Below are 20,109 nucleotides of genomic sequence, written 5' to 3' on the forward strand. Positions count from 1 at the left end.
AAATACATATATTTCTGTATTTAAGTAAATAATGTGCAGTATTGAATAAGCTTCTGTAATGCAGTGGTCAAAAAAAAAAATCCAAAAAAGCTGACACTATTTCTGCAGCCGACTAAGCCATTGTGTGCTTCATAATTTAGGTTACTGGCTATTTATATCTTTTTTTTTTTTTTCTTTTTTTTTTTTTTTTTTTTTTTTACTTTAAGGTGACACCGCCACTAATCTACTTCAAGATGAAAGTGCAAAGGAGAGTCAGGTATTTGGTCTGGAATATCAGCATATTAAAACAGCAATGTGTCTTTAGCAAGCAGAGTGAAATATTTTTCCAAAGACGGTTCCTATCAAATTTTATAAATTGAGACTATAATGGGCTGATTTTCTTTCCCCTTCTGTTTCTGAAGGGTAATATTAATGTCAGGAAATATTAAGTGATGAGCCATACTGAAAAATAGTTTGGGCTATAGGGGCACGAGGAAGCAAGCAGGAGAGCAGGATACTCTAGCAGGGGTGACAAGTTTTGACCCGCAGCCCTGTGGGGAGGTGCAGCCCAGCAGAGCACGCTCGTAGCGCTCTCCAGGTTTGTTCTTTCCAAAGGTTTCTCAGACACGAAGGAGGAGCGAGCTGCGGCCTGTGGAAACGTGGTGCTCGCTATCTTGGATAAAGGGGCTATCCAAGTGCTGATGCCAGGTCTAAGCTTCTGCGGTTGAAAACGTTTATCTTTGCTATTTTTAAATGCAGAACTTACTCAGAATTAGAGTTGGCAGCAATGGGGTAAGGAATTTGCTTAGTTAGAATATACTTGGTAACATATTTAAGAGAAACATTTATGAAAGAGTATGATTATCAGGAGGAACATGTGAAGTGGTGCTGAGCAACAGGCTGCCTGTGACAACAAATGCCTGGGAAACAAGGTTATAGCAACAGCAGTGTCTGTATATTATAAAAGTTCTTGTTAGATCACTGATGTCAGTTACCTGGATAAAAATGTCTTTCCTAGTAACATAGTCTATGCAGAGATCAGAAGTAGTATAACTAACATACTAACCACCTTTCTGTTTTCTTTTTTTTCCTCCTCCTTGCATCCCCTTGCATTCATCTGCTGCTGGCAACGCTTTCTTCCAATCAGCATATGGTTTGTTCTGCTTCTCGGCTTCTTTCATTTTTATTTGCTATGTTAGTTTCTTGTGCATTACTTGACCACTCGTCTTTCAGCCTTGAGACAGCTTGTGCAATGTTTGTGCAGTGCTGCCCTGCTGATCTCTGTGGCTCAAACTTGCTTTGGGAGACATGTTTGGAGAGAATGTGTGCGCTGCACTGTCCCACTGCCCCCTCCGGGGTGGCTCCAAGTAACCCCAGTCACCCCTGGTGCAGCCACTAGAACTGCAGGCTCAAAGAAACACAGGTGCTGTTCTGCTCAGGATTATACAGCTTGCTTTTATGTCTACAGTGCAGCATTAAAAAAATAAATTGATCTATCGGTGGTGGGTGGAGACCCACCGGCACCTGTCAGGCATGTTGGGTGGAACTAGTTAGCTCCCTGGACAGAAGTTGTACGGAGGGTCTCAAAGGTTCTTTGGGAAACTCCTTACCGTTCCTGCCCCCCATTCTCTCGGTCTCCCCACATCCTCTCTGTAATGCAACGATCGGATGGTCAGAATTAATGTAGATAGGTACATGTCGTTTTGAGGGGTGTTTCTTTGCTTGTTTTCTCTGGAAGTGCAGTCCTAAACCTGCTGACTGTCGTTCTTGAATGTTTTAGATTGACTTCCTCAATTCAGTGATAGTAGATCTGCAAAGGAAGAATGAAGAACTGAAGCTGAAGGTGCAAACAATGTGTGAAGCAGCCCTCAATGGCAATGAAGAGGAGCTAATTAATTATGACAGGTATAAATCTTAAAGGAAAACTTACTGGGTTTGTGTTTCAGAAGCTGTTGCTAGCAGTCAGTTCTGTCAGCTGCAGTTGTGAAAGACAAACATAACTTTCTTGTGAATTTAGGGTGACTGAATCCAGCCTTCTTTTAGGTCCATTACTACTGTGAATCTGGTGGTGAAAAAACTGCAGTTCTGTGGTAAACGCTGGTGTATCTTCTCATGTTTGCTGTCGGTTTTGGTTGTCCCTTTCCAGATTCAGTAGAAGAGTCTTTGCTCTTAAGAGGCTAGTAGCTGCATTGGGATGTGGGGATCCAGTTCGGTGAAAAACAGCTCAAGCCTACTTGCAATATTCTACCTTTAGATCTCTTCTATAAAAAACATTTTGAACAGTTTACTTTTGGTTTTAATAGTATTTATATCTGTGGATCCATTTACACAAAAAGATCCAGTTTGTTTAGTAAATGTTACAGCATAGGGGAATCTGGGTACTGCAGGAGGTGTCAGAAGATTTTCAGAAGTGTATTTGTAATTTTTTGTTTTTGTTGACCACCGTGGGGTTTTCTTGGCTTTAATAGTTATGAGATAGCTTATTGTGTGAGGCAGGGGAGTCGGCCTTTCTCCTTTATTGAGGAGAAGTATCCTGCCTGACTTGTACGGTACTGATCTTGCAGTGAGGAAGAAAGCCAGTCAAAGAAGAAACCTCGCCTCTTCTGTGATATCTGCGATTGCTTTGATCTTCATGACACTGAAGACTGTCCAACCCAGGCACAGATGTCCGATGACCCTCCCCACTCAACCTACCACGGCAGCAGGAAAGAAGAGCGCCCCTATTGTGATATTTGTGAGGTGTTCGGGCACTGGACAACCAATTGCAATGACGACGAGACCTTCTGATGCAATTCAAGGCCAGGAGAACAAACTGTTTGTACGCACTAACTGGACGATTTATACCACCAGCATTTGTGTGTGCAGATGTCAGGAAAAGGGACAGCGTTTCTTGACCCCTTGCTCCTGTTCTCCTTACCCATCCACTCCAGAATCAATACATTGATAAATATTTTGCTCTTCCACTAATAAATACCTTATTCCCCTTTAATAAACTTAAGTGAAATATAAATAAATGATTTAACGAATGATTTTATGCTGTTTCTTCCCAGCTTTTGGGTTTGTATGATCTCTAACAAGATCTGCCCCCCTACCCTTGCATCTATTGATGGGAAAACATGTATAGGAGAAGAGTGCTGCAGTTATGTTAAAGCTTATTTAAATACCTTAATATTATGCTGTTAATTTTCATATTTGCACTAAACCATTAAGGCTGCATTTGTACATGTAGATTTTTACGCTTTTTTGACACTGGAATGGGTTGAGAAATATTTCATCTTTATTTTCATTTACTCATTAACTATTTTATTGCGCTTTTGGTTGATGAGCACGAGCTCGGTGCACTACCCTGCCGGCCCTAGTGCCTTGTTTTCCGTTTGACTTGCAGTGTGACATGCAAAAATCACGAAGCAGGTAAGAAAGCGTAAGCTGCTGTGGGACTTCTGTAGGAACCTCGTCTGCTGTGCGTAGCCCAAACCGTGTGCGACATCCCCGTTTGCGTTCTTTCAGCTTCTCTATAGCGTGCGTGCGTGAGGTGTGCGTGTGTATATACGTATATATATTAAAAGTATATTTTGGAAAAAAAATGCGTTGTCGTGCACGTCTTTTAAGCAAGGGGGGGTGCGGCGTAGCTGGGACCGCCGGGCCGCGCGGGGGCGCTGTGCGCTGGGGGTGCTGCGCGCTGCGGCGGCCGCCGTGCGCCGGGGCCGCGGCCGCGCCGTGACGTGGGCGGCGGAAGGGCGGGGCGGGGCGGCGATGGCGGCGCACCTGAGCTCGGGGCGCGTGAACCTGACGGCGCTGCGCGAGGCCGGGCGCCGGGAGCTGCGCGAGTTCCTCGACAAGTGCGCGGGCTCCAAGGTGAGCGGCGGCCCGGCCCGCTCCCCCCGCCCCGGGTCCCCCTTCGGGGCCGGCCGCCCCCCGGGGAGGCTTCCCGGGCGCCGCGGCGCAGCACGCGCGCTCTCTGCTCTCCCTAGGCCATCGTGTGGGACGAGTACCTGACGGGGCCCTTCGGCTTGATCGCGCAGTACTCGCTCCTGAAGGTAACCGCCGGCGGCTCGGGGACACCGGGGCCGAGGAGGCCCCGCGTGTGCGCGGCGGGGCTGCGGGAACGGGCAGTGAGTGTTAGGGAGCTGCCGTGTAACCCGCGGAACCAGAGCTGGCGGGGCGGAGGCTCGAAAGCAGAGGAGGTAAGACAACCTTTGAGGAGAGGTGGTGCTGCCGGGAACGTCTCCGACGTGGTTTGATGGTGATGGGATGGCTGGGGAGCTTTGCCGATTTATCCTCTTTTGAAAACCAAGCAGGTACCTGCAGCTGAATAATGCCCTGGTCTCTTTGTAGGAACATGAGGTGGAAAAGATGTTCACCCTCAAGCCAGGCCGTCTGCCCCAGGCTGATGTCAAGAACATCATTTTCTTCGTTAGGCCCAAGCTAGAGTTAATGGATATAATTACAGACAACGTGCTCAGGTACAGATAATGCTTAGACGGAGAGCCGGCAGCTGTGGAGGAGCCGGCTCGGGGTTCTCTTCCCAAGGACCCTGTCTCGCGTTCCCACCGCGGGAAGCGACAGGTTTGGCTGAGAGCCTGCCGCATGATTTGCCCTGCTGGGGCTCGGAGTGGGGAACCGTGTGCTCATGCTGGCACTGCGCTGCAGCCGCTTCCAGGGCTGCAGACATCCTGGGGAGGGAGAGGGGATTGTCACTGTGGCCAGAGCTGCAGAGGGAAACCTGTACATTCCTTTTAATTAGCTGTAATGAGTCGTGCTTTGAATGACCCGCTGTTGGAGAACTGCGGGAAAGTGAGGTTGCCTTCACCTGGTTTCATGCCTGTGGCTCTGGGCGAGTGTGGCTAGGTACAAAATAATTTGACATAAAAAGTTAGGAATGAAAGTTGATAATAATACCTGGGCGCAGCGTTCTTACTTCCTTCGCGTTCAGCCTTCGGTCTGTGCTGTGCTGCTAATCAGCATGGCTGAGTTACCGTTTGCTGTGCCCTGCCTGTGACTCTTGCAGGGAAGACAGAGGCCGTTCTCCGCAGAGGGACTTCCACATCCTGTTCGTGCCGCGGCGCAGCCTGCTTTGCGAGCAGTGGCTGAAGGAGCAAGGCGTGCTGGGATCCTTCATCCACCGAGAGCAGTACAGCCTCGACTTGATACCCTTTGATGGAGACCTGCTGTCCATGGAGTCTGAGAGCGCGTTCAAGGTAAATGCTTATCTCGTCTTCAAGAAAAAACACGTATCCGGCTGTTGGTGTCCGGTAGAAAGGCTCTCAACACGTTTCTCAGTTATTCCCGCAGCAATAAAAGGCCTTGCAGAGGTGTGGTTTGATTCTCAGTGTTAGTGAGTCAGAACTTCTCAGTTCATTTACCAACTAAACATTGAGGAAAGAATCATTTTACCAAGCTATATCTTAGCTATAAATTTTTGCTGTTATTTTCACAAATTGAACATTCATAAGGCTTAAAATATTTAAGTTGTTACAAAGAAGTGGTGTAGTTTCAGTCAGTCAGCATGCTGCAGAAGAGTCAGTGCAATGGTTACTGTTTTGTGCTAAGCTGTACCGAGAATTAACAACTGTCACATACCAGCTGTGTACCCTGTTTTCTCAGAACGTTTCACTTGGGGATGGAAATGTTTGAGAGACTTTCTTTGGCTGTCTCAGCCTTATTAAGTCAAGCCAAGAGGACGTGTCACGGCTTGTTGCTGCTTGTCAGCCACTGTCGTGAGGTGCCATGCTCTCAGATTGGCCTAATTAGAGGGAGAGGCTCTCTGCAGTCACTTTCTGGCTTTGTTACTCCACTCCGTCAAGCTGGGAGCAGTGTGTGTGGTCAGAAAATATTACAATGGTTTGATTAAATGATTAACACACTAATAGCACCTACAGTTAAGGTCTGTATTTGCCACTGGCCTTAGTATTTTTTCTCCTAGCTTATGTCTCGTCTGAACTCTTCACATGGACCACATTCAGCTGTGAAAGCATCTCTGTCAGATCGATTCCATTGGGAATCCTTCTCGTTGTTTAGGAATGTTACTTGGAGAGTGACCAGACAAGTCTGTACCATGCAGCGAAGGGGCTGATGACACTGCAGGCTCTCTATGGAACCATCCCTCAGATCTTTGGGAAGGGGGAGTGTGCCCGGGTAAGGCAAATGCTGCTGCTTGACCTAGTTCTTCAGAACTGCCTTGGGGAATGTGTGGTTAACTGACATCTGTGAGGTTTTTTTGAATCCAGCCATGGACCCTTCTTGTCATACTGGAATTTCAGGATCGTGTCCAGCAGGTCTTTGTCACCTCTGGCCAAAACAATCTTTGTTGTTCCATAAATCTGGCTGTCAAGGGGAATTATCTCATTTCGTATATCTTGCTCTTAGTTACACCATTATGCTTCCAGCAACTTGTCTTTCTGTGGAGTTTAACACTTTGCCGCTCTGTTGGCATGAGAAAGGCTGAACAAACAGGGAAATGTGCAACCTACTGCTCATGCCTTATCTTTTTCATCTCTCCATGTAAGTCACTTGTCCTCTTCCTCTCCTCTCTGATCAACCTACAGTTTAGCTGCTACCTTTTGTAATTAGGGAGTGGCTTGAGAGGAACCCAGTGTCTTGGCCACAGTTGTCACTGTCACGCTAAGCTAGTGGAGAAGGCCTTGGTTTGTGTCTGCTTGTCCTGCTCCTCACCTGTCAGTCAGTTTGTACCTCTTGCCATTCGCTTTCCTTACACAGGACCGCGTCCCCATACTTGCGTGAGTACGTGCTTGTAGAGCCTAGAAATCTGTCTGTCGTGGCCTGCACCATAACCAGACCAATGCGGTTTATTTTCAGCACGTGGCTAATATGATGATCAGGATGAAGCGCGAGTTCCCTGGAAGCCAGAACTCGATATTTCCTGTCTTTGACACCCTCTTGCTGCTGGACCGTAATGTTGATCTGTTGACACCTTTAGCTACACAGCTGACGTACGAAGGGCTGATTGATGAAATCTACGGAATTCAGAACAGTGAGTACTGCAGGTCCAAGGGGGAGAAATCTCTGGTGTGCTGGAGCAGGCTGCAGTGTGTCAAGTGGATTTCTGCTTCCACTACATGGCAGTGATGTTGGAATAGCTCACTTGAAGTTATTAGGGGGATGGGTCAGACACTTAATTTAGCAATGCCAAGCTACAGCCCATCAAGATCAGCTTTGCTCCTCTTTTTAGCTAGGAAGAGGAGTTGACCGCGGTGCATGTTACTGAATGTGGACATTTTGGATGTCAGCTGGGTGCAAACATGGTGACAGAGAACACACAGTGTGGGAATGGAAATTGTAGTGTATGCCTTCACCCTCTAGCCTGGATTGTTCGTGTTGCGCCACACCGAGGGAAAGGGAAGAGTTTGTGAAATGCCATTCAGGGTTCTCCCCCTTTCTTTGGAAGGGTAGGAAAAGAACTGCAAAGGGGCATTTACAGCTTTTAATTCCCCGTGCTGTACTGATGACTGGCTGGAAGGCTGCCTCTGAACCTCTTTGGAAACAGGATAGTGAGTGCTTGGATTCTGATACTTGTGTACGTACTTCTGATACGCGTGTATCTAGGTCTGTGGGTTCCCATGTGAGTACAGGAGACTGTCCTTAATTCCCATATATACACTAAGTTGTTATTGTTATTAAGGCATTTATGTTGGTTTTGCTGCTCAGAAACGTCTCCAGATCAGGGGACAAGTTTTATGCTCTGCTTTTCTTAACTTGTGGTGAAATTCCAGTTCTTATGGAAGTTACTTCTCTGCATTTGATAGCGTATGTGAAACTCCCTCCTGAGAAGTTTGCCCCAAAGAAGCAGGGTGAGGGTGGCAAAGATCTCCCCACAGAACCCAAGAAGCTCCAGCTGAATTCTGCTGAAGAGCTGTACGCGGAAATCCGCGACAAGAACTTCAATGCTGTGGGGTCAGTGCTGAGCAAGAAAGCCAAGATCATCTCAGCAGCCTTTGAGGTGAGACCTGTATCTGACCATGCATCCCTTGGGCATTCTGGTCATCAGGTACAGACATGGTCTGTGTTCAGCGGGGCTGCAGCTGGCAGCTTGAGCTGCTGCCATGCAATAATCCCCCAGCCAGAGAAAACAAAAATAGTCCTCAGAAGTTCCTCCGGTCTGTTCCCCCATCCTGGCACGACATCAGCTCCACTTCAACTGCTCTGAGTAGGTGTTGGTCAAATCTCCTGTTAAGAAATGTAATGCAGATCCTCTGCTCTCCCCAGACCTCTCTTCTGGGGCTTTTGCTGTCCTCAAAGCTAGCCTAAACTGCATTTCTGCTGTGTGAGCCCACAGTTCCCTGAATAGGAATTGCTTTCTTCAGTCTGCAGAATAGTTAGATGCTATTTATGTCTGCAAGAGGCCAAAAGTTAGTTTTAGCATGCTGATCCAGTTCTCTTTATTGTCGTTACCTGTTAGCTGAAAGTTGCTTTTCCTTTTGTATTCCCTGAGGATGGAGGGAGACGGCTTTAAGAAATTAAACTCTGGAATGCATATTCATAAAGTATTATGGCTAGCATTAAAAACACTAGGAATGTGGAAGACCCAACTGTCTTACAGGAGGTTTGACTTCTAAACTGATGCTCAAATGTTACCTTAGACAAAGCTGGAGAATGCTATGGGGCATGTTTGTGGGTTTGTTTGGAAACATCATATTGATAATTTGTGAAGAGAGAGAGATTACACATTTGCGGTTTCAGATTACATGGTGATTCTCAAGACAACTTGTTGTATTGTTTGATATGTTTCTTTGCACCTTCACTTCTGCCACATTTAAGACAAGGTAGTGGTACCATAACTCAAATGGAGCGTGCTTAGGCTTATCTCCTAGTAAATGTGCATTACTGCAGTATTAGCGTTGAAGGCTTTAAGGCTGGATTATTCATATTGGTTGTTAAGAAAAGAAATTTAATAAATTGTCAGAGGTAATAGGTGATAATGAAACAGCACCATATTGGCAGCAGAGGACTTCTTAAATTGCAGGCTTCATTATTATCACTCTCCTGCCTGCACTTGCCCATTTCAGTCCTTCACACATAAGTCAAATTACTATTTTTATTCCAAGTTGCAGCAAGAGCCAAGTAGCCCAAATGAAATACAGACCTTTGGACTGCTCTGACAGCTGAAGTCTGCATTGTGCTTCATCAGACAGTTGCTCGAAACCTGGGACAGTGTTACAGCCAGGCACAGTGAATGGCGGGCACCTCCTCTTGAGAGAAATGCAAATCCTGCTATTCCTCAGCACCTTCGAATACTGCTTTGAGGGGTAATGTGCCCCCTTCTCTGACTGCATTTGCCTAAAGCGCCACATTTACTGGCAGCTAGCAAAGTAATTCATCTTTGTATGAAAAAGGTAATGAGTTTTGCTGGTTGGGAAACTGAGGAACAGATAGTGATGGCTGAAGTCAGAAAAAGGTAGAGAAAAGTGTCTGGCAACTCTGTTATAATGGAAAAAAGCAATGTAATGCTGAGATCCTCTTTCCTGTTGTATTATGTGCTATCTCCTCTAATTATCGAAGTGCAGTTATTGGTAATGCTGTGATTTTCCTGAACACTTAGATTATTTTGTCTGAAAGGTCAAACATCTCTAACAATATCTGTTGTTTGAAAAAAAAAACAGTATTGTATACTGGTGTTCACATATTTTACCTTTCTGTAATTTAAGCAGTGAGTAAAGAACTTTTGTGCGATGAAATGATCTAGCTGGTGTGTGGCTAATTATACTGAACAAGACCTAACCTAGGCGATGAATTTCTTTAGGAAAGACACCACGCTAAAACCGTCGGCGAGATTAAGCAGTTTGTCTCACAGTTGCCACACATGCAGGCAGCAAGGAGTTCTCTAGCAAACCACACCTCAATTGCAGAACTCATCAAAGACATCACCAGTGAGTATTCATTGAATAGTCTGATTTGAGTGTATCTAGATGCAAGACTGCTTGACCAATATCATTCAACTTTCCAAAGACTGGTTTTGTTCCCACTGGTACATCTCTGCTGGAAATGTTAAATGTAGAAAATAAGCTGTCAGTTGCTTATTGATTTTCATTCTTTTCCCTTAAGCATCAGAAGATTTCTTTGATAATTTAACAGTGGAACAAGAGTTCATGTCTGGAATAGACACAGACAAGGTAGGTAGATAATGACACCTTGTGATTCTTGCCTTTTTTTTCTTTTTTAAAATGTTTCTTGAGGGGGGGAGGGCCCCCCCTTCTTTTTTTTTCAAGAGCAAGAGTGGAAACATCTGATCTAGATAGTGTCCTTCCCGTGTCAAAGTTGTGAGTTCTTGTGTGTGTGTGTCCCCTTGTGCATTTACGGAAGTCTTTTCCAAGTGACGTGCGTCACTGAGCCTCCTTGGAGGTTGCCATACTGTGTGCTCTGCCAGGCTCCAGTTACGTATCACTGCCTGTAATGCAGGAGTACCCAGCTCGAGTGCTTTGACCTGTACCGTGGCACTACCTGCTGTGAGGGCTCACTGAAAAATTCAAGACCATTATCAGAACTTTTTCAGTGCATCAGACACAGTCTAGCTATTGATTGTGGAATCAACAGACCTTAGAAAGATGATAGGTGGAACCAATGCTATATCACCATTTAAAAGATGGTCTTAAGCTACCTGGAGAGCAGTTGCACTCCCTTTCTTGCTATTTTGCATGGTGAAACTAGGTAAAATTAGATCTTTCTTTCCAGGTCTGCTAGGCACTTTAACAAACCTTTGGCTAATAGTTTATGTATTTTTTTTTTCCCATAGGTTAACAATTATATTGAAGACTGCATTGCTCAAAAACATCCGTTAATCAAGATCTTGCGTCTCGTTTGCTTGCAATCTGTATGTAACAGTGGACTGAAGCAGAAGGTTCTGGACCACTATAAAAAAGAGATTCTCCAGGTTGGGCTATATAACTTTTGGGTTGTTATATTTCAGATAAAAATCCTCATGAAAAGCTCAATTCTACAGCGCTTGCATTCTAGACAGCTACATGTGTAGCCCTAGTGTGTTCAGTGTGACTGCAGATGTGTATGGCTGCAGAACTAGGGCTTGTGTTTGGGCTGACAACTGTGACATAATAGGTGCTTATATCTGTCTTACAAACCTCTCTCTGTACCTAGATGTTGTATCATTGCATGCTTTGCTGTCATGATTTAAATGCTCTAAGTGGGATACAGTCTAGAGAAGTCTTAACCAAAAATTTCTCTTTAAACTAACACCTTTGGCCTTTTTATCTGAAAGCTATATTTTTCTTTTTTTTATGATGGATGTTGTCTCAGCATAATGCATGAAAATGTTTTTAAGTGTTTATTTCTACTCTGCACACTTGTGAATTCACAGTGAGCTACCTTCATGAGTTAAGATGAATCTGCTCAGTGATTTCAGGGACAGTGCTATTGGAATCATCATTTTGGGGAACCATCATGGTGAATATCTAGATTTCAGAACAACTGCATTATTGAATTTTGTTAGTTTGTATTGTGAGGGGGGGAGTAGGCATTTCGTACACCACTTAGGTTAACGTTTGTTGTTGAACAGGCGGGCGTGGTATTAAAGACAAATTTTTCATGTTGCAGACTTATGGCTATGAACATATATTGACCTTAAACAACTTGGAAAAGGCTGGACTCTTGAAATCTCAGACAAGTGGCAGGAACAACTACCCAACGATCAGGAAAACCCTGCGCTTATGGATGGATGATGTTAATGAACAGGTACACACACACTTCAGCTTCCAGTCAGTTTATGCAGTGACCACCACATCTAACAATACAGGATTGTGTGCAGCAGTAAAACCACCATACTTTTGTTTAATTTTTATGGTGCTTTGCTTTCCAGTATGAAGTAGCACTCACCTGCTTCTTGCATTTCCTCTCTCTCTCTCAGAATCCCAACGATATCTCCTACGTCTACAGTGGCTACGCTCCGCTGAGTGTGCGCCTGGCACAGCTGCTGGCTCGGCCAGGGTGGCGGAGCATAGAAGAGGTTTTAAAGATGCTGCCAGGTCCCCATTTTGAGGAGAGGCAACAGTTACCTACTGGCCTTCAGAAAAAGCGTAAGTTTTGTTGTTTCCTCATTTTTGAGAGAGACATGCATCTCTCTTAGGCTGAGATGAGGCAAACAGGCGTCAGGACTGGCAGAGCCTGGGCATCTAGCTCATCTGCTTGTCCCACCACAATATTAGGTCTGCCTAGCCTGTTCTTGACAGATAGTTTTCTGACTTCTTTAAAACTGCCAGTGACCTATTCAGCCTATTAATGAACAGCACCATGTATACTTAAAATGCATCTTTATAATACAGAGCTGTAGATATGTTTAACTTCTCATCAGAGTACTAAAATAATTGCTAAACTTTATACTGAGATTTTAGTAAATAACATTACAAAGGTCAACATCACTCTTGTAGTACTAAGCCTGAGCAGACAGATGCATATCCTGAAAAGAAAATACAGAGCTGGGAATATAGCCTGCATATCAGAATCTGGTACTCTGCCCAGTAGGTTTCTCCTCTAATTCAGCTGCTAGCTTTATTTTAGGACATTTTGAGTTTGACTGACAGGCAAAGGATAGGAAATGTTAAAATAAAACTAAGACAGCCTGAAAATCTCTTTGAATACACAGGTCAACATGGTGAGAACCGAGTCACTCTGGTGTTCTTCCTGGGAGGCGTGACATACGCAGAAATAGCTGCACTGAGATTTCTGTCTCAAATGGAAGATGGAGGCACAGAATATGTCATTGCCACCACAAAACTGATCAATGGAACAAGCTGGATCAAATCTCTGATGGAAAAACTGGAGCCTGCCCCTTTCTAGGGTCTGTGGCAAGAGACTGCAAAACTGAGAGGCCATGTGTGATGCAGGCACATGGGTCTCTGGTCTTCTAGCATGGCTACTTAGACATCAGAGAAACATGATGGTGGAAGAGACTCTCCCGAGACCAGTTCATGATACAGTTACCCTCATTCCTCTCTGCACTCTGGTGTTCCTGCTGTGTGGAACTTCCTTACAGACAGTGCTGAAAGGCACTATCCATGAAATAAACAATAGGAGAAAGAGATGTCACTGCCTGTGGTCTGAACCAGCAACCAAGTTCTAGGGGAGGGAAGCCGGTCCTTCCATTTGACAGTTTGCATCTTTTTTTTTTTTCCTTTCTGTTTAGTTTTAATCTGCTGATGTGATTACTTTTTTGTCACCTTCCTAAGCAGCTCAGGAGGCAGGATGTCATCTCCTCCTGATTGCATACCAATATTCCTAGTCTCTCTCATCTGGTAATTCTGTCAATGCACTGAGATCTGTTGCTGTCAGAGAGCTGTACTCAGCTGTGTTTTGAAAGGCGGTCATGGGGGCCCCCTAAAATGTGCTGGTTTCCTTTCCTTTGGGCTCCCTCCACATTCTATATTTACTGGTAACAAAGGTTTCCTTTCTGGGCTATGCTAGGCTCTGTCCAGAACTACTGCTTTTGTATCCATTTCTTTGTAGTGTCTGTCCACTGTTTAGACCTACAAGCACTCTTCATTCTTTGTCATTCCTGCTACTGTATGTGCATTCCCAGTTACCTTACCTGACCCGGTAATTTTTGTGATGATGTTCTTTTTATGACTTAGTGATACTTTTCTTGAGAGGTTGTAGCAATGCACACAACTTGAACTGCAATTAGTGATAAAAGTAATGGCAAAGAACAAAGATGTGGCAGAAGGTGCCTTCTTTCCTCCAACATCAGCGCATCACTTTAAAGAAAATTTAAAACTGTAACTTTTTTCCTATTAGTTTTTTTTCTAGCACTTCCAAGGTTTGCGCCATTATTATGTTGCTAGAAAGATCGTGGCCTGGTATTATCATGTGAACAGGTAGCCAAAGGGGCTGGGCCACAGTAACTAAATTTTCTCATGTTCTTGGCAACTGATTTTGCAAAGGAAAGATAGCTTCTGACAAGGGGAAGCAATAACATTTTTACTGCATAGGTTCAGATACACTCTGAGGACAAAAGACCAATTACATGACACTTAATTCACAATTTCATACTTACGTAACTTAAAAATGAAACAGGATGAGCTGACAGGCTCCTTTTGGAGCCAGTTGTTCTAGGTCGCTCCCTGCCTTTCTGCTTCTCAGTTCCTCTTCAGAAACTTGGTGGCTACTGGGCATCCAAAGTAATGCTCCTCCCTTCGTCTGCACTGTAGCTGTAACAAGCTGTGTGTTAGGGTTAGTTGCCTCCAGGGCACATTTAGGTGCACTGTCCTGCACACTACTTGGCCATAAACCAAAGTGCATTTGGTTTCCTCTACCACATGTAGCATCAGCTTAAACTCTCTACATGCAGGGCAACAGCACTAACTAAACTAAACTAAAACCAACTGCACTCAAACAACAAGGGAAATGTTGGAGCCTTTTACTGGCTGTTTACTTCAACCGCCTGCTGAAGGGGATCTGTATGAAGTGGCCTGTTTCTCCAGTGTCCTTGGTACACCCACATGCTGTAAAGCAACTCCAGAGTATGAATTACATCAGTATGTTGATAGCCTGTCTAAAGCTACATGGGCCTTTCCCAAGTGGGACTCAGGCCAAAACCAGCAATCTCATTGAAACAGCAAGCATCAGGCTTAGATACTTTTCTTCTTCTTTCTGTCTTTTTTTTTTTTTTTTTTTTTTAAATAAGCCATTGCAGAGCCCAAAATACTAAAATGGAATTTTCCATAGGGCTAGTGGCTGGGGCCCTTGGTAGTAAGCCAGTGAGCACAAGGCAGCTTCTAGCTCCAGATGGCTCAGCCTTGCTCATTGCTAGAAGCTGGGATGACAAAACCAGGGACTGTCGCATAAGCCTGTGCAGCTGACCACTGGCAGAGCCTAAGCTGCTCAGCTTCAGGCCCTTTGCTCTGTCCACTGTCACTATACTTACTCATGCTCTTTGACAGAACCACTGGGGCCTCTACGTCACATTGCCATTCATTCGTAAATAGTTGAACCTACAAAAAAACAACAACAACAACAACAAAACCAAAAATCACAACGCATTAAAACACTATCTTTGCACACATTTCTGCTCTTAGTTACGCTGCATATGTCCCAAATCATCATTTTTTCCCAAGTTATTTGTCACAGTTATAGCTGCAAGATTTGGGCCTTAAAAAGCAAAAAAAAAAAAAACCAAACAACAAAAAAAGAGGATTGAGTTCCACTGCATCTGTCCCTTCACAGAGACGCTTTGTCTGTCCAACTCCAGTTTGCTTATTGTAATAAAACAAAAACTTCTGTGACTCTCTCTCTCTCTCTCTCTCTCTCTCTCTCTCTCTTTCTCTCTCTCTCTCTCCCTCCCCCCCCCCCCGCCCCAAACATAACACTAATTACAGTCCATTCTGCCATTTAATGTACTATATTGGAAAAATCCTTACAGGATTTCTTGACTGTTTAAAAGAAACATATTTTTAATCATTTGAGAATCTTTACTTAAGGCACGCAAGCAACTTGCAGCCTTCTCTTATAAAAATAACAAGCCATGATGTTGGGGTTTTTTTCAGTTAACCCGAATTTAAATTAACACACTGCAACTTTGACAAGCAAACCATATGACTTATCCAAAAAGCCAATGTGGTTTGGCCTGCTAAGCTTTAGTCATACAGTTCCACTGTGAAAGTACATAAGTTAGCAATGTTTAAAGAGAACGTTAAAGCAACTTTAGATCAAAAATTAGATGATACTGTGCCAAAAAAAAAAAAAACCCAAAACCCACAACAATGCTATTCAGTGCAGTTCTTTCAGTATATCATTACACGGAATGTCCTTGGTTTGGCCTTGAGGGTCTTTGTACTATCATAATTTTCAGATTTTTTTTTTTTGTTTGTTTGTTTTTTCCCTGGAGCCTTGAAAATTAAACTAACCGCAAAGAAACGAACAGCACTGATTAGGCTAGTTTGTGACCCAAGCTTATGATGTATAAAAGCTACAACATAGCTGAATTAAAAAAAAAAAACACTAATTCAACAGCTTGTCTGCTTTTTTCACTCAGCCTGGCAAATGTGAGAGTAATACTAGGGTCTTAACTTGTTTTGAAAATAGTTTATGCTGAACACTTGGTAGACTTTCATTTACCAGCAACACTGCTGCATTGTTTTTGCACAGACTGTAGCCTGCACCACAAGCAAGAGTCATACGGATACACAAACTAGACAAAGTCTCTTCCTGGAACTATACAACAAAAACAATAAAATAAAGGCCATCTTGATGTTGATCGATTCTCTGGAGGAGCAATTACTACTTAACAGGCTTCCTGAGCAGCTTGATTATGCTCTGCTTCTGTCTAAGGCCTTGCTGACCATGCGGGTAATAATTTGATAACAAGGGAACCTAATTAAATTAAGGGGCCATTTTCTAGATCATATTATCTTTGTAGGTAAGAGATTTGATTTGCAGTACATACAGTCTTGCCTCTCTCTGCTGTCTGCATTTGTCTGGTTTACAAGCAAAAAAACAAAAACAAAAACAAAAAAACCTAACCAACCTCCACCTCAAAACACTTTCACTTTTCATATTAACATTATCAGAAAGCAGTTTGCTAAAAATAAACAGGTATCTAGTCTCCTCTGCCCCCACCTTCTTGCTGCAAAGGAGTTGTATCTTTTGCTCTCTCGCTAAAAGGCAGGGATTAGTTTTTGGGTGTGCAAGGGCAAAGATGCAGCAGGGAACTAGTGAGCATGTAGCGGGAAGACTGTCCTCAGTGCTCCCTCTCCTCTGATAACAGGGCCTGACTCAGTCCACATAGTTCCATCCTGTAACCTGCTGCTGACCTTGGGAGATCCCCAGCTGTATGCCAGCATCCTCCTCAAGTGGCCCACCGAAGCACAGTTTCTCAGCGAATGGAGGAATATGCTCAACAGCCTCTCGGTTAACTGAACTGTGGAATAAAAGGCATAAGAAAGATGACACAAAGCTTTGTTAGAGCAAAATAAAGACATTTAAACAAACGCACGTTTTGAGCTGATAACATGAGGAAAGCCGTACTGCTTCAAATCACAAAATACGGTTGACAAAAGCGCTCTGGGGAAGGGGAGCTATTTGGAGCAGTCTGTACTGCTGTGCCGCACAGAGAGCAAAGGCGCTATGTCATATAATAATTGGTCCTGACCACACCTAGTGCATTAGTCCTCGTGTGGGCTGTAAATACAACCTCATTACTCCTGGCTCCTGGATTAGCAGATCAGAAGGGGATCAAACTACAGCACAAACCTTTTGGAAGCCAGAAATTCAAGGGACAGCTGCAGAACAAAACCAGCTAGAAATAGGAACTTTACGAAGTAGATTCCATCATCTACCTGGGTAAGCAGTTTATTTCTTTGTCAACATCTTTAGGTAATGAAAAAATATGTAAAGACTATAAATAGAAAACTTCAATACTTTGAACAACTGGGAAGCTATAGCTGTTTTTAAAACGCAACAGCTTCTATAACATATACATGTGCCTGAGCTTGAGGGAAATGACTGGAACTATTTTAAAAGACTATATTATTTTTAAAGGTGAACTCTTTAGGATAACAGCTCTTTAAAAATATTCTAAGTGGCAGGATGTGACTTCAGATTACTTTGACTGTCTTTAGACTGTTTAGACGAGAAATAATCCTTTTAGGTCAGCCTTATCCTGAATCTGGTTTTAAATCCCTTTATGTGCTTGACCAAGAGTGCAGGCATATTTCTGATCAAAATTAAAAATAATATGTTTTTACTGGAGACACAGTAGAATTTTTTAGATATGTCTTCACAGCTTTAAGTCCAAGAAGCCAGTAACTTTTGAAAAAGCGTTCAGATTTTGCATTAAACTAACTAACGAGCAACTTTTAAAGTGATGCATAAGTATGATTTTAAAATACAAATAGAAATGAATTCTAAAATTTCTTACCTTTTGTCCCTCATTTAAAGGTTATTTTTAACATGAGTTAGAAATCTTTGGCTATGCAAAATTGTATTTAAGTTCCATTTGCTTCAGTCTAAAACAAAAGGCTCAGTTTGTGCCAGTATCTCCATTAGATGCTATTATATTATTAAATATTAATGGCGGCTTCCTTGGAGGAATTGACCACTTTGATTAGAACATTCTGTTGGTAATGTACCATCAGCAAATGCTCTAAATGTTAAGCTTCCTGGATGCACAGCAACTGACACAGGGGAAAAGACACCATAAGCCAGCTGGACCCTGGGCCAAGGGTCCTTACCTACCCATCGGTGTCCACTGCATGTGTGTCTATATTTTAGGTTGCTTAGTTACCAGTCCTGACTTGGAGACTGTGATCAGATCTTGAACAACTCCTCGACACTGCACAGCCTGGTAACCCTGGGGAGGACTCTGTGTACAAGCACACACGATCCCAACCTGACGTTTAAGCTTTGGTAATTAACAAGCCTCTGAGAAAGCAGGGTGACCGTTAGCCCTCCCGAACACAGCCACTTCTTACAGTCGATTCACACCCACAGCTCCGCAGTCTCCTGCCCAGAAAGACTCATCCTGCCGCTCTGCTTTTCCTTCTTGCAGCCCCGGGGGAGCAGGGCGCCTGCAACCCCGGCCACCCTACCTGCCTCGCAGCGCCCGGAGAGCCATGCCGGACTCCTTTGCTGTCCACGTCCTCAAGGTGCTGAAGGAGCTGCTGGCCTTCGTGCTGTTCAGCTACACGGTGCTGGTCGGGGCGCTGCTCCTCGCCGGCTGGACCACCTACTTCTTGGTGCTTAAATGACAGCTCCTCTCCTGCCCCGGCAGCCACAGACTGGCCCGCAGCAGCAGCCCCCGCGGCGCCGCTTGCCCTGGGCAGCTGCTCGGCAAACAGAATGGCAGTCCCTTCCTCCTGCACCAACTCTGCAAGCGTTTTCTTTCATTACTGCCTAATCACAATCTTATTTTCTTATGTAAAAAAGAAGAAAGCTTAAAAAAATATATATCTATATGCATGCTCCTTACTGATCTTTGTGGCTCTTGCAGATTCTTTTTCTGTTTCCTTGACATTTGCTCCTGTTCGCTGAAAAATTTAAAAGCTTCCCAACAGTTTTGTCCAGGGATTTCCACCCCCACACAGATGCCCCCAGAAAATGGCAGTCTGCCAAGCACAGTGGAGGAACGGGAGGGATGTGACACTATCTGAGCGTGACCAACAGCTCAAGTAAACAAGTCCTGCCTTGCCTAACGCTCGCTCATTAAGGGTGTGAAGGCAGAGATACAGAATTTACTACTTTTTTTTTTCCACTTGATCCCAGAAACAGACTTTGCAAATCAGCACAAAGGTCCCCTCTCCCTACAGCTTCACGAGGTACACTTTCACAGAGGGGGTAAACGTCTCCAACAACGCATTACCTATTGGCCTATTATTTGGTTCTCTCGAGTATGCAATGCTTTCAACGAATGCTTAAAACATGGAGATAGCTGAAAGATGTGACTGAGATACAGCATTGTCTTGCTAAAACTAAACTGTGCTGGGTAAAATGGGTCTCAGTGAGAACAGGTATGACTTCTGGGTATATATAAACAGAACAGACTTAATTGATCTGGACTCCAGCAGGGCCTTTCACATGGAACCATAAATGAAACATTAGCTGTAGAAGCTAAGGATTATTGCTAATAAGGAACTAGCCAAAACCAAAGCAGTATCATATACCCTTGAAAAATAAGGATGAAGTAAACCAGAGGGAGGGTACAAGCAAATCTGTTCAAGTCTATCAGTGTGATCTCAGTCAACACCCTCACTGGTGGCTTGGCTCACGGCCAAGGGCTGCTCTCTGCGAACTTGGCTGCTCTCAGGCAGATGGCTATGAGTAGGGCTACACAGGAGGAACTGGCCAAACCGGAGAGCCCAGAGCAAGGCCCTGAACTGAGCCCTCATAATGAGCGTTTCTGTTTCTTTCTTGGGCCTGGCAACTTCAGGCCCACGAAAAGTGCGGTTACCTGAACAGCAGAGCAGCCTCTGGCGGGAGCGGGAGCGCCGCGGAAGAAACCCGACCCAACCCTTGCGCGAGGGCCGGTACCGGGGAGAGGGGGAGCCGCTTTTCCCCTTCGCGGCAGGCTCCCCACAGGGCGGGCGGCGGGCGGCAGCGACCGTTAGCGCAGCGACCGTTAGCCCAACGGCCGGGCGCGCGCCCCTTCCCGCCCGCCCCACGTGCCCGGCGCGTGCG

The 20,109-nt window shown here is 44.5% G+C and overlaps 2 protein-coding genes and 1 long non-coding RNA gene across 6 annotated transcripts in view; 2 read left to right on the forward strand and 1 right to left on the reverse strand.

Annotated features, from left to right (window-relative positions):
• Positions 1-3,563, forward strand: part of CLIP1 (CAP-Gly domain containing linker protein 1) — an 87,309-nt gene extending 83,746 nt beyond the window's left edge. For both annotated transcript variants that reach the window (XM_026114494.2, XM_026114501.2), the window contains 3 exons: positions 207-256; positions 1,760-1,884; positions 2,544-3,563. In XM_026114494.2, coding sequence (XP_025970279.2) covers positions 207-256; positions 1,760-1,884; positions 2,544-2,766 — 398 coding nt within the window. In that variant the 3' untranslated portion in view covers positions 2,767-3,563. The remainder of the gene's footprint in view (positions 1-206; positions 257-1,759; positions 1,885-2,543) is intronic.
• A 127-nt stretch (positions 3,564-3,690) lies between these two features.
• On the forward strand, positions 3,691-13,024 carry VPS33A (VPS33A core subunit of CORVET and HOPS complexes). The gene is made up of 13 exons (XM_026114591.2): positions 3,691-3,834; positions 3,951-4,016; positions 4,315-4,442; positions 4,988-5,177; positions 5,998-6,114; positions 6,796-6,970; positions 7,743-7,936; positions 9,737-9,863; positions 10,039-10,106; positions 10,727-10,864; positions 11,542-11,679; positions 11,852-12,020; positions 12,587-13,024. Exons 1-13 carry the CDS (start codon positions 3,733-3,735, stop codon positions 12,778-12,780), a joined length of 1,806 nt encoding a protein of 601 aa, XP_025970376.2. The 5' UTR covers positions 3,691-3,732; the 3' UTR covers positions 12,781-13,024.
• Positions 13,025-13,101: 77 nt separating this feature from the next.
• Positions 13,102-20,106, reverse strand: LOC135330194 (uncharacterized). Of its 3 annotated transcripts, none has more exons than XR_010392024.1 (5): positions 19,883-20,106; positions 18,525-18,802; positions 16,749-16,855; positions 14,864-14,930; positions 13,102-14,147 (listed from the first exon to the last, which is right to left on the reverse strand). It is a non-coding gene; the product is annotated as an uncharacterized LOC135330194 (long non-coding RNA). The 3 variants fall into 3 exon arrangements; XR_010392025.1 differs by having other exon boundaries at positions 18,905-20,106; XR_010392023.1 differs by having other exon boundaries at positions 18,525-20,106.
• Between the last annotated feature and the right edge of the window lie 3 nt (positions 20,107-20,109).

Source organism: Dromaius novaehollandiae, chromosome 17 (assembly GCF_036370855.1).
Source record: "Dromaius novaehollandiae isolate bDroNov1 chromosome 17, bDroNov1.hap1, whole genome shotgun sequence".
NCBI lineage: Eukaryota > Metazoa > Chordata > Aves > Casuariiformes > Dromaiidae > Dromaius > Dromaius novaehollandiae.

What these genes read in the sequence shown, in the direction of transcription:
- VPS33A (XM_026114591.2), top strand. Translation starts at nt 3,733, where the DNA reads ATGGCGGCGCACCTGAGCTCGGGGCGCGTGAACCTGACGGCGCTGCGC. An exon ending in ACAAGTGCGCGGGCTCCAAG is followed by an intron (nt 3,835 to 3,950) that starts GTGAGCGGCGGC and finishes TGCTCTCCCTAG; the next exon opens with GCCATCGTGTGGGACGAGTA. An exon ending in AGTCTGAGAGCGCGTTCAAG is followed by an intron (nt 5,178 to 5,997) that starts GTAAATGCTTAT and finishes CTCGTTGTTTAG; the next exon opens with GAATGTTACTTGGAGAGTGA.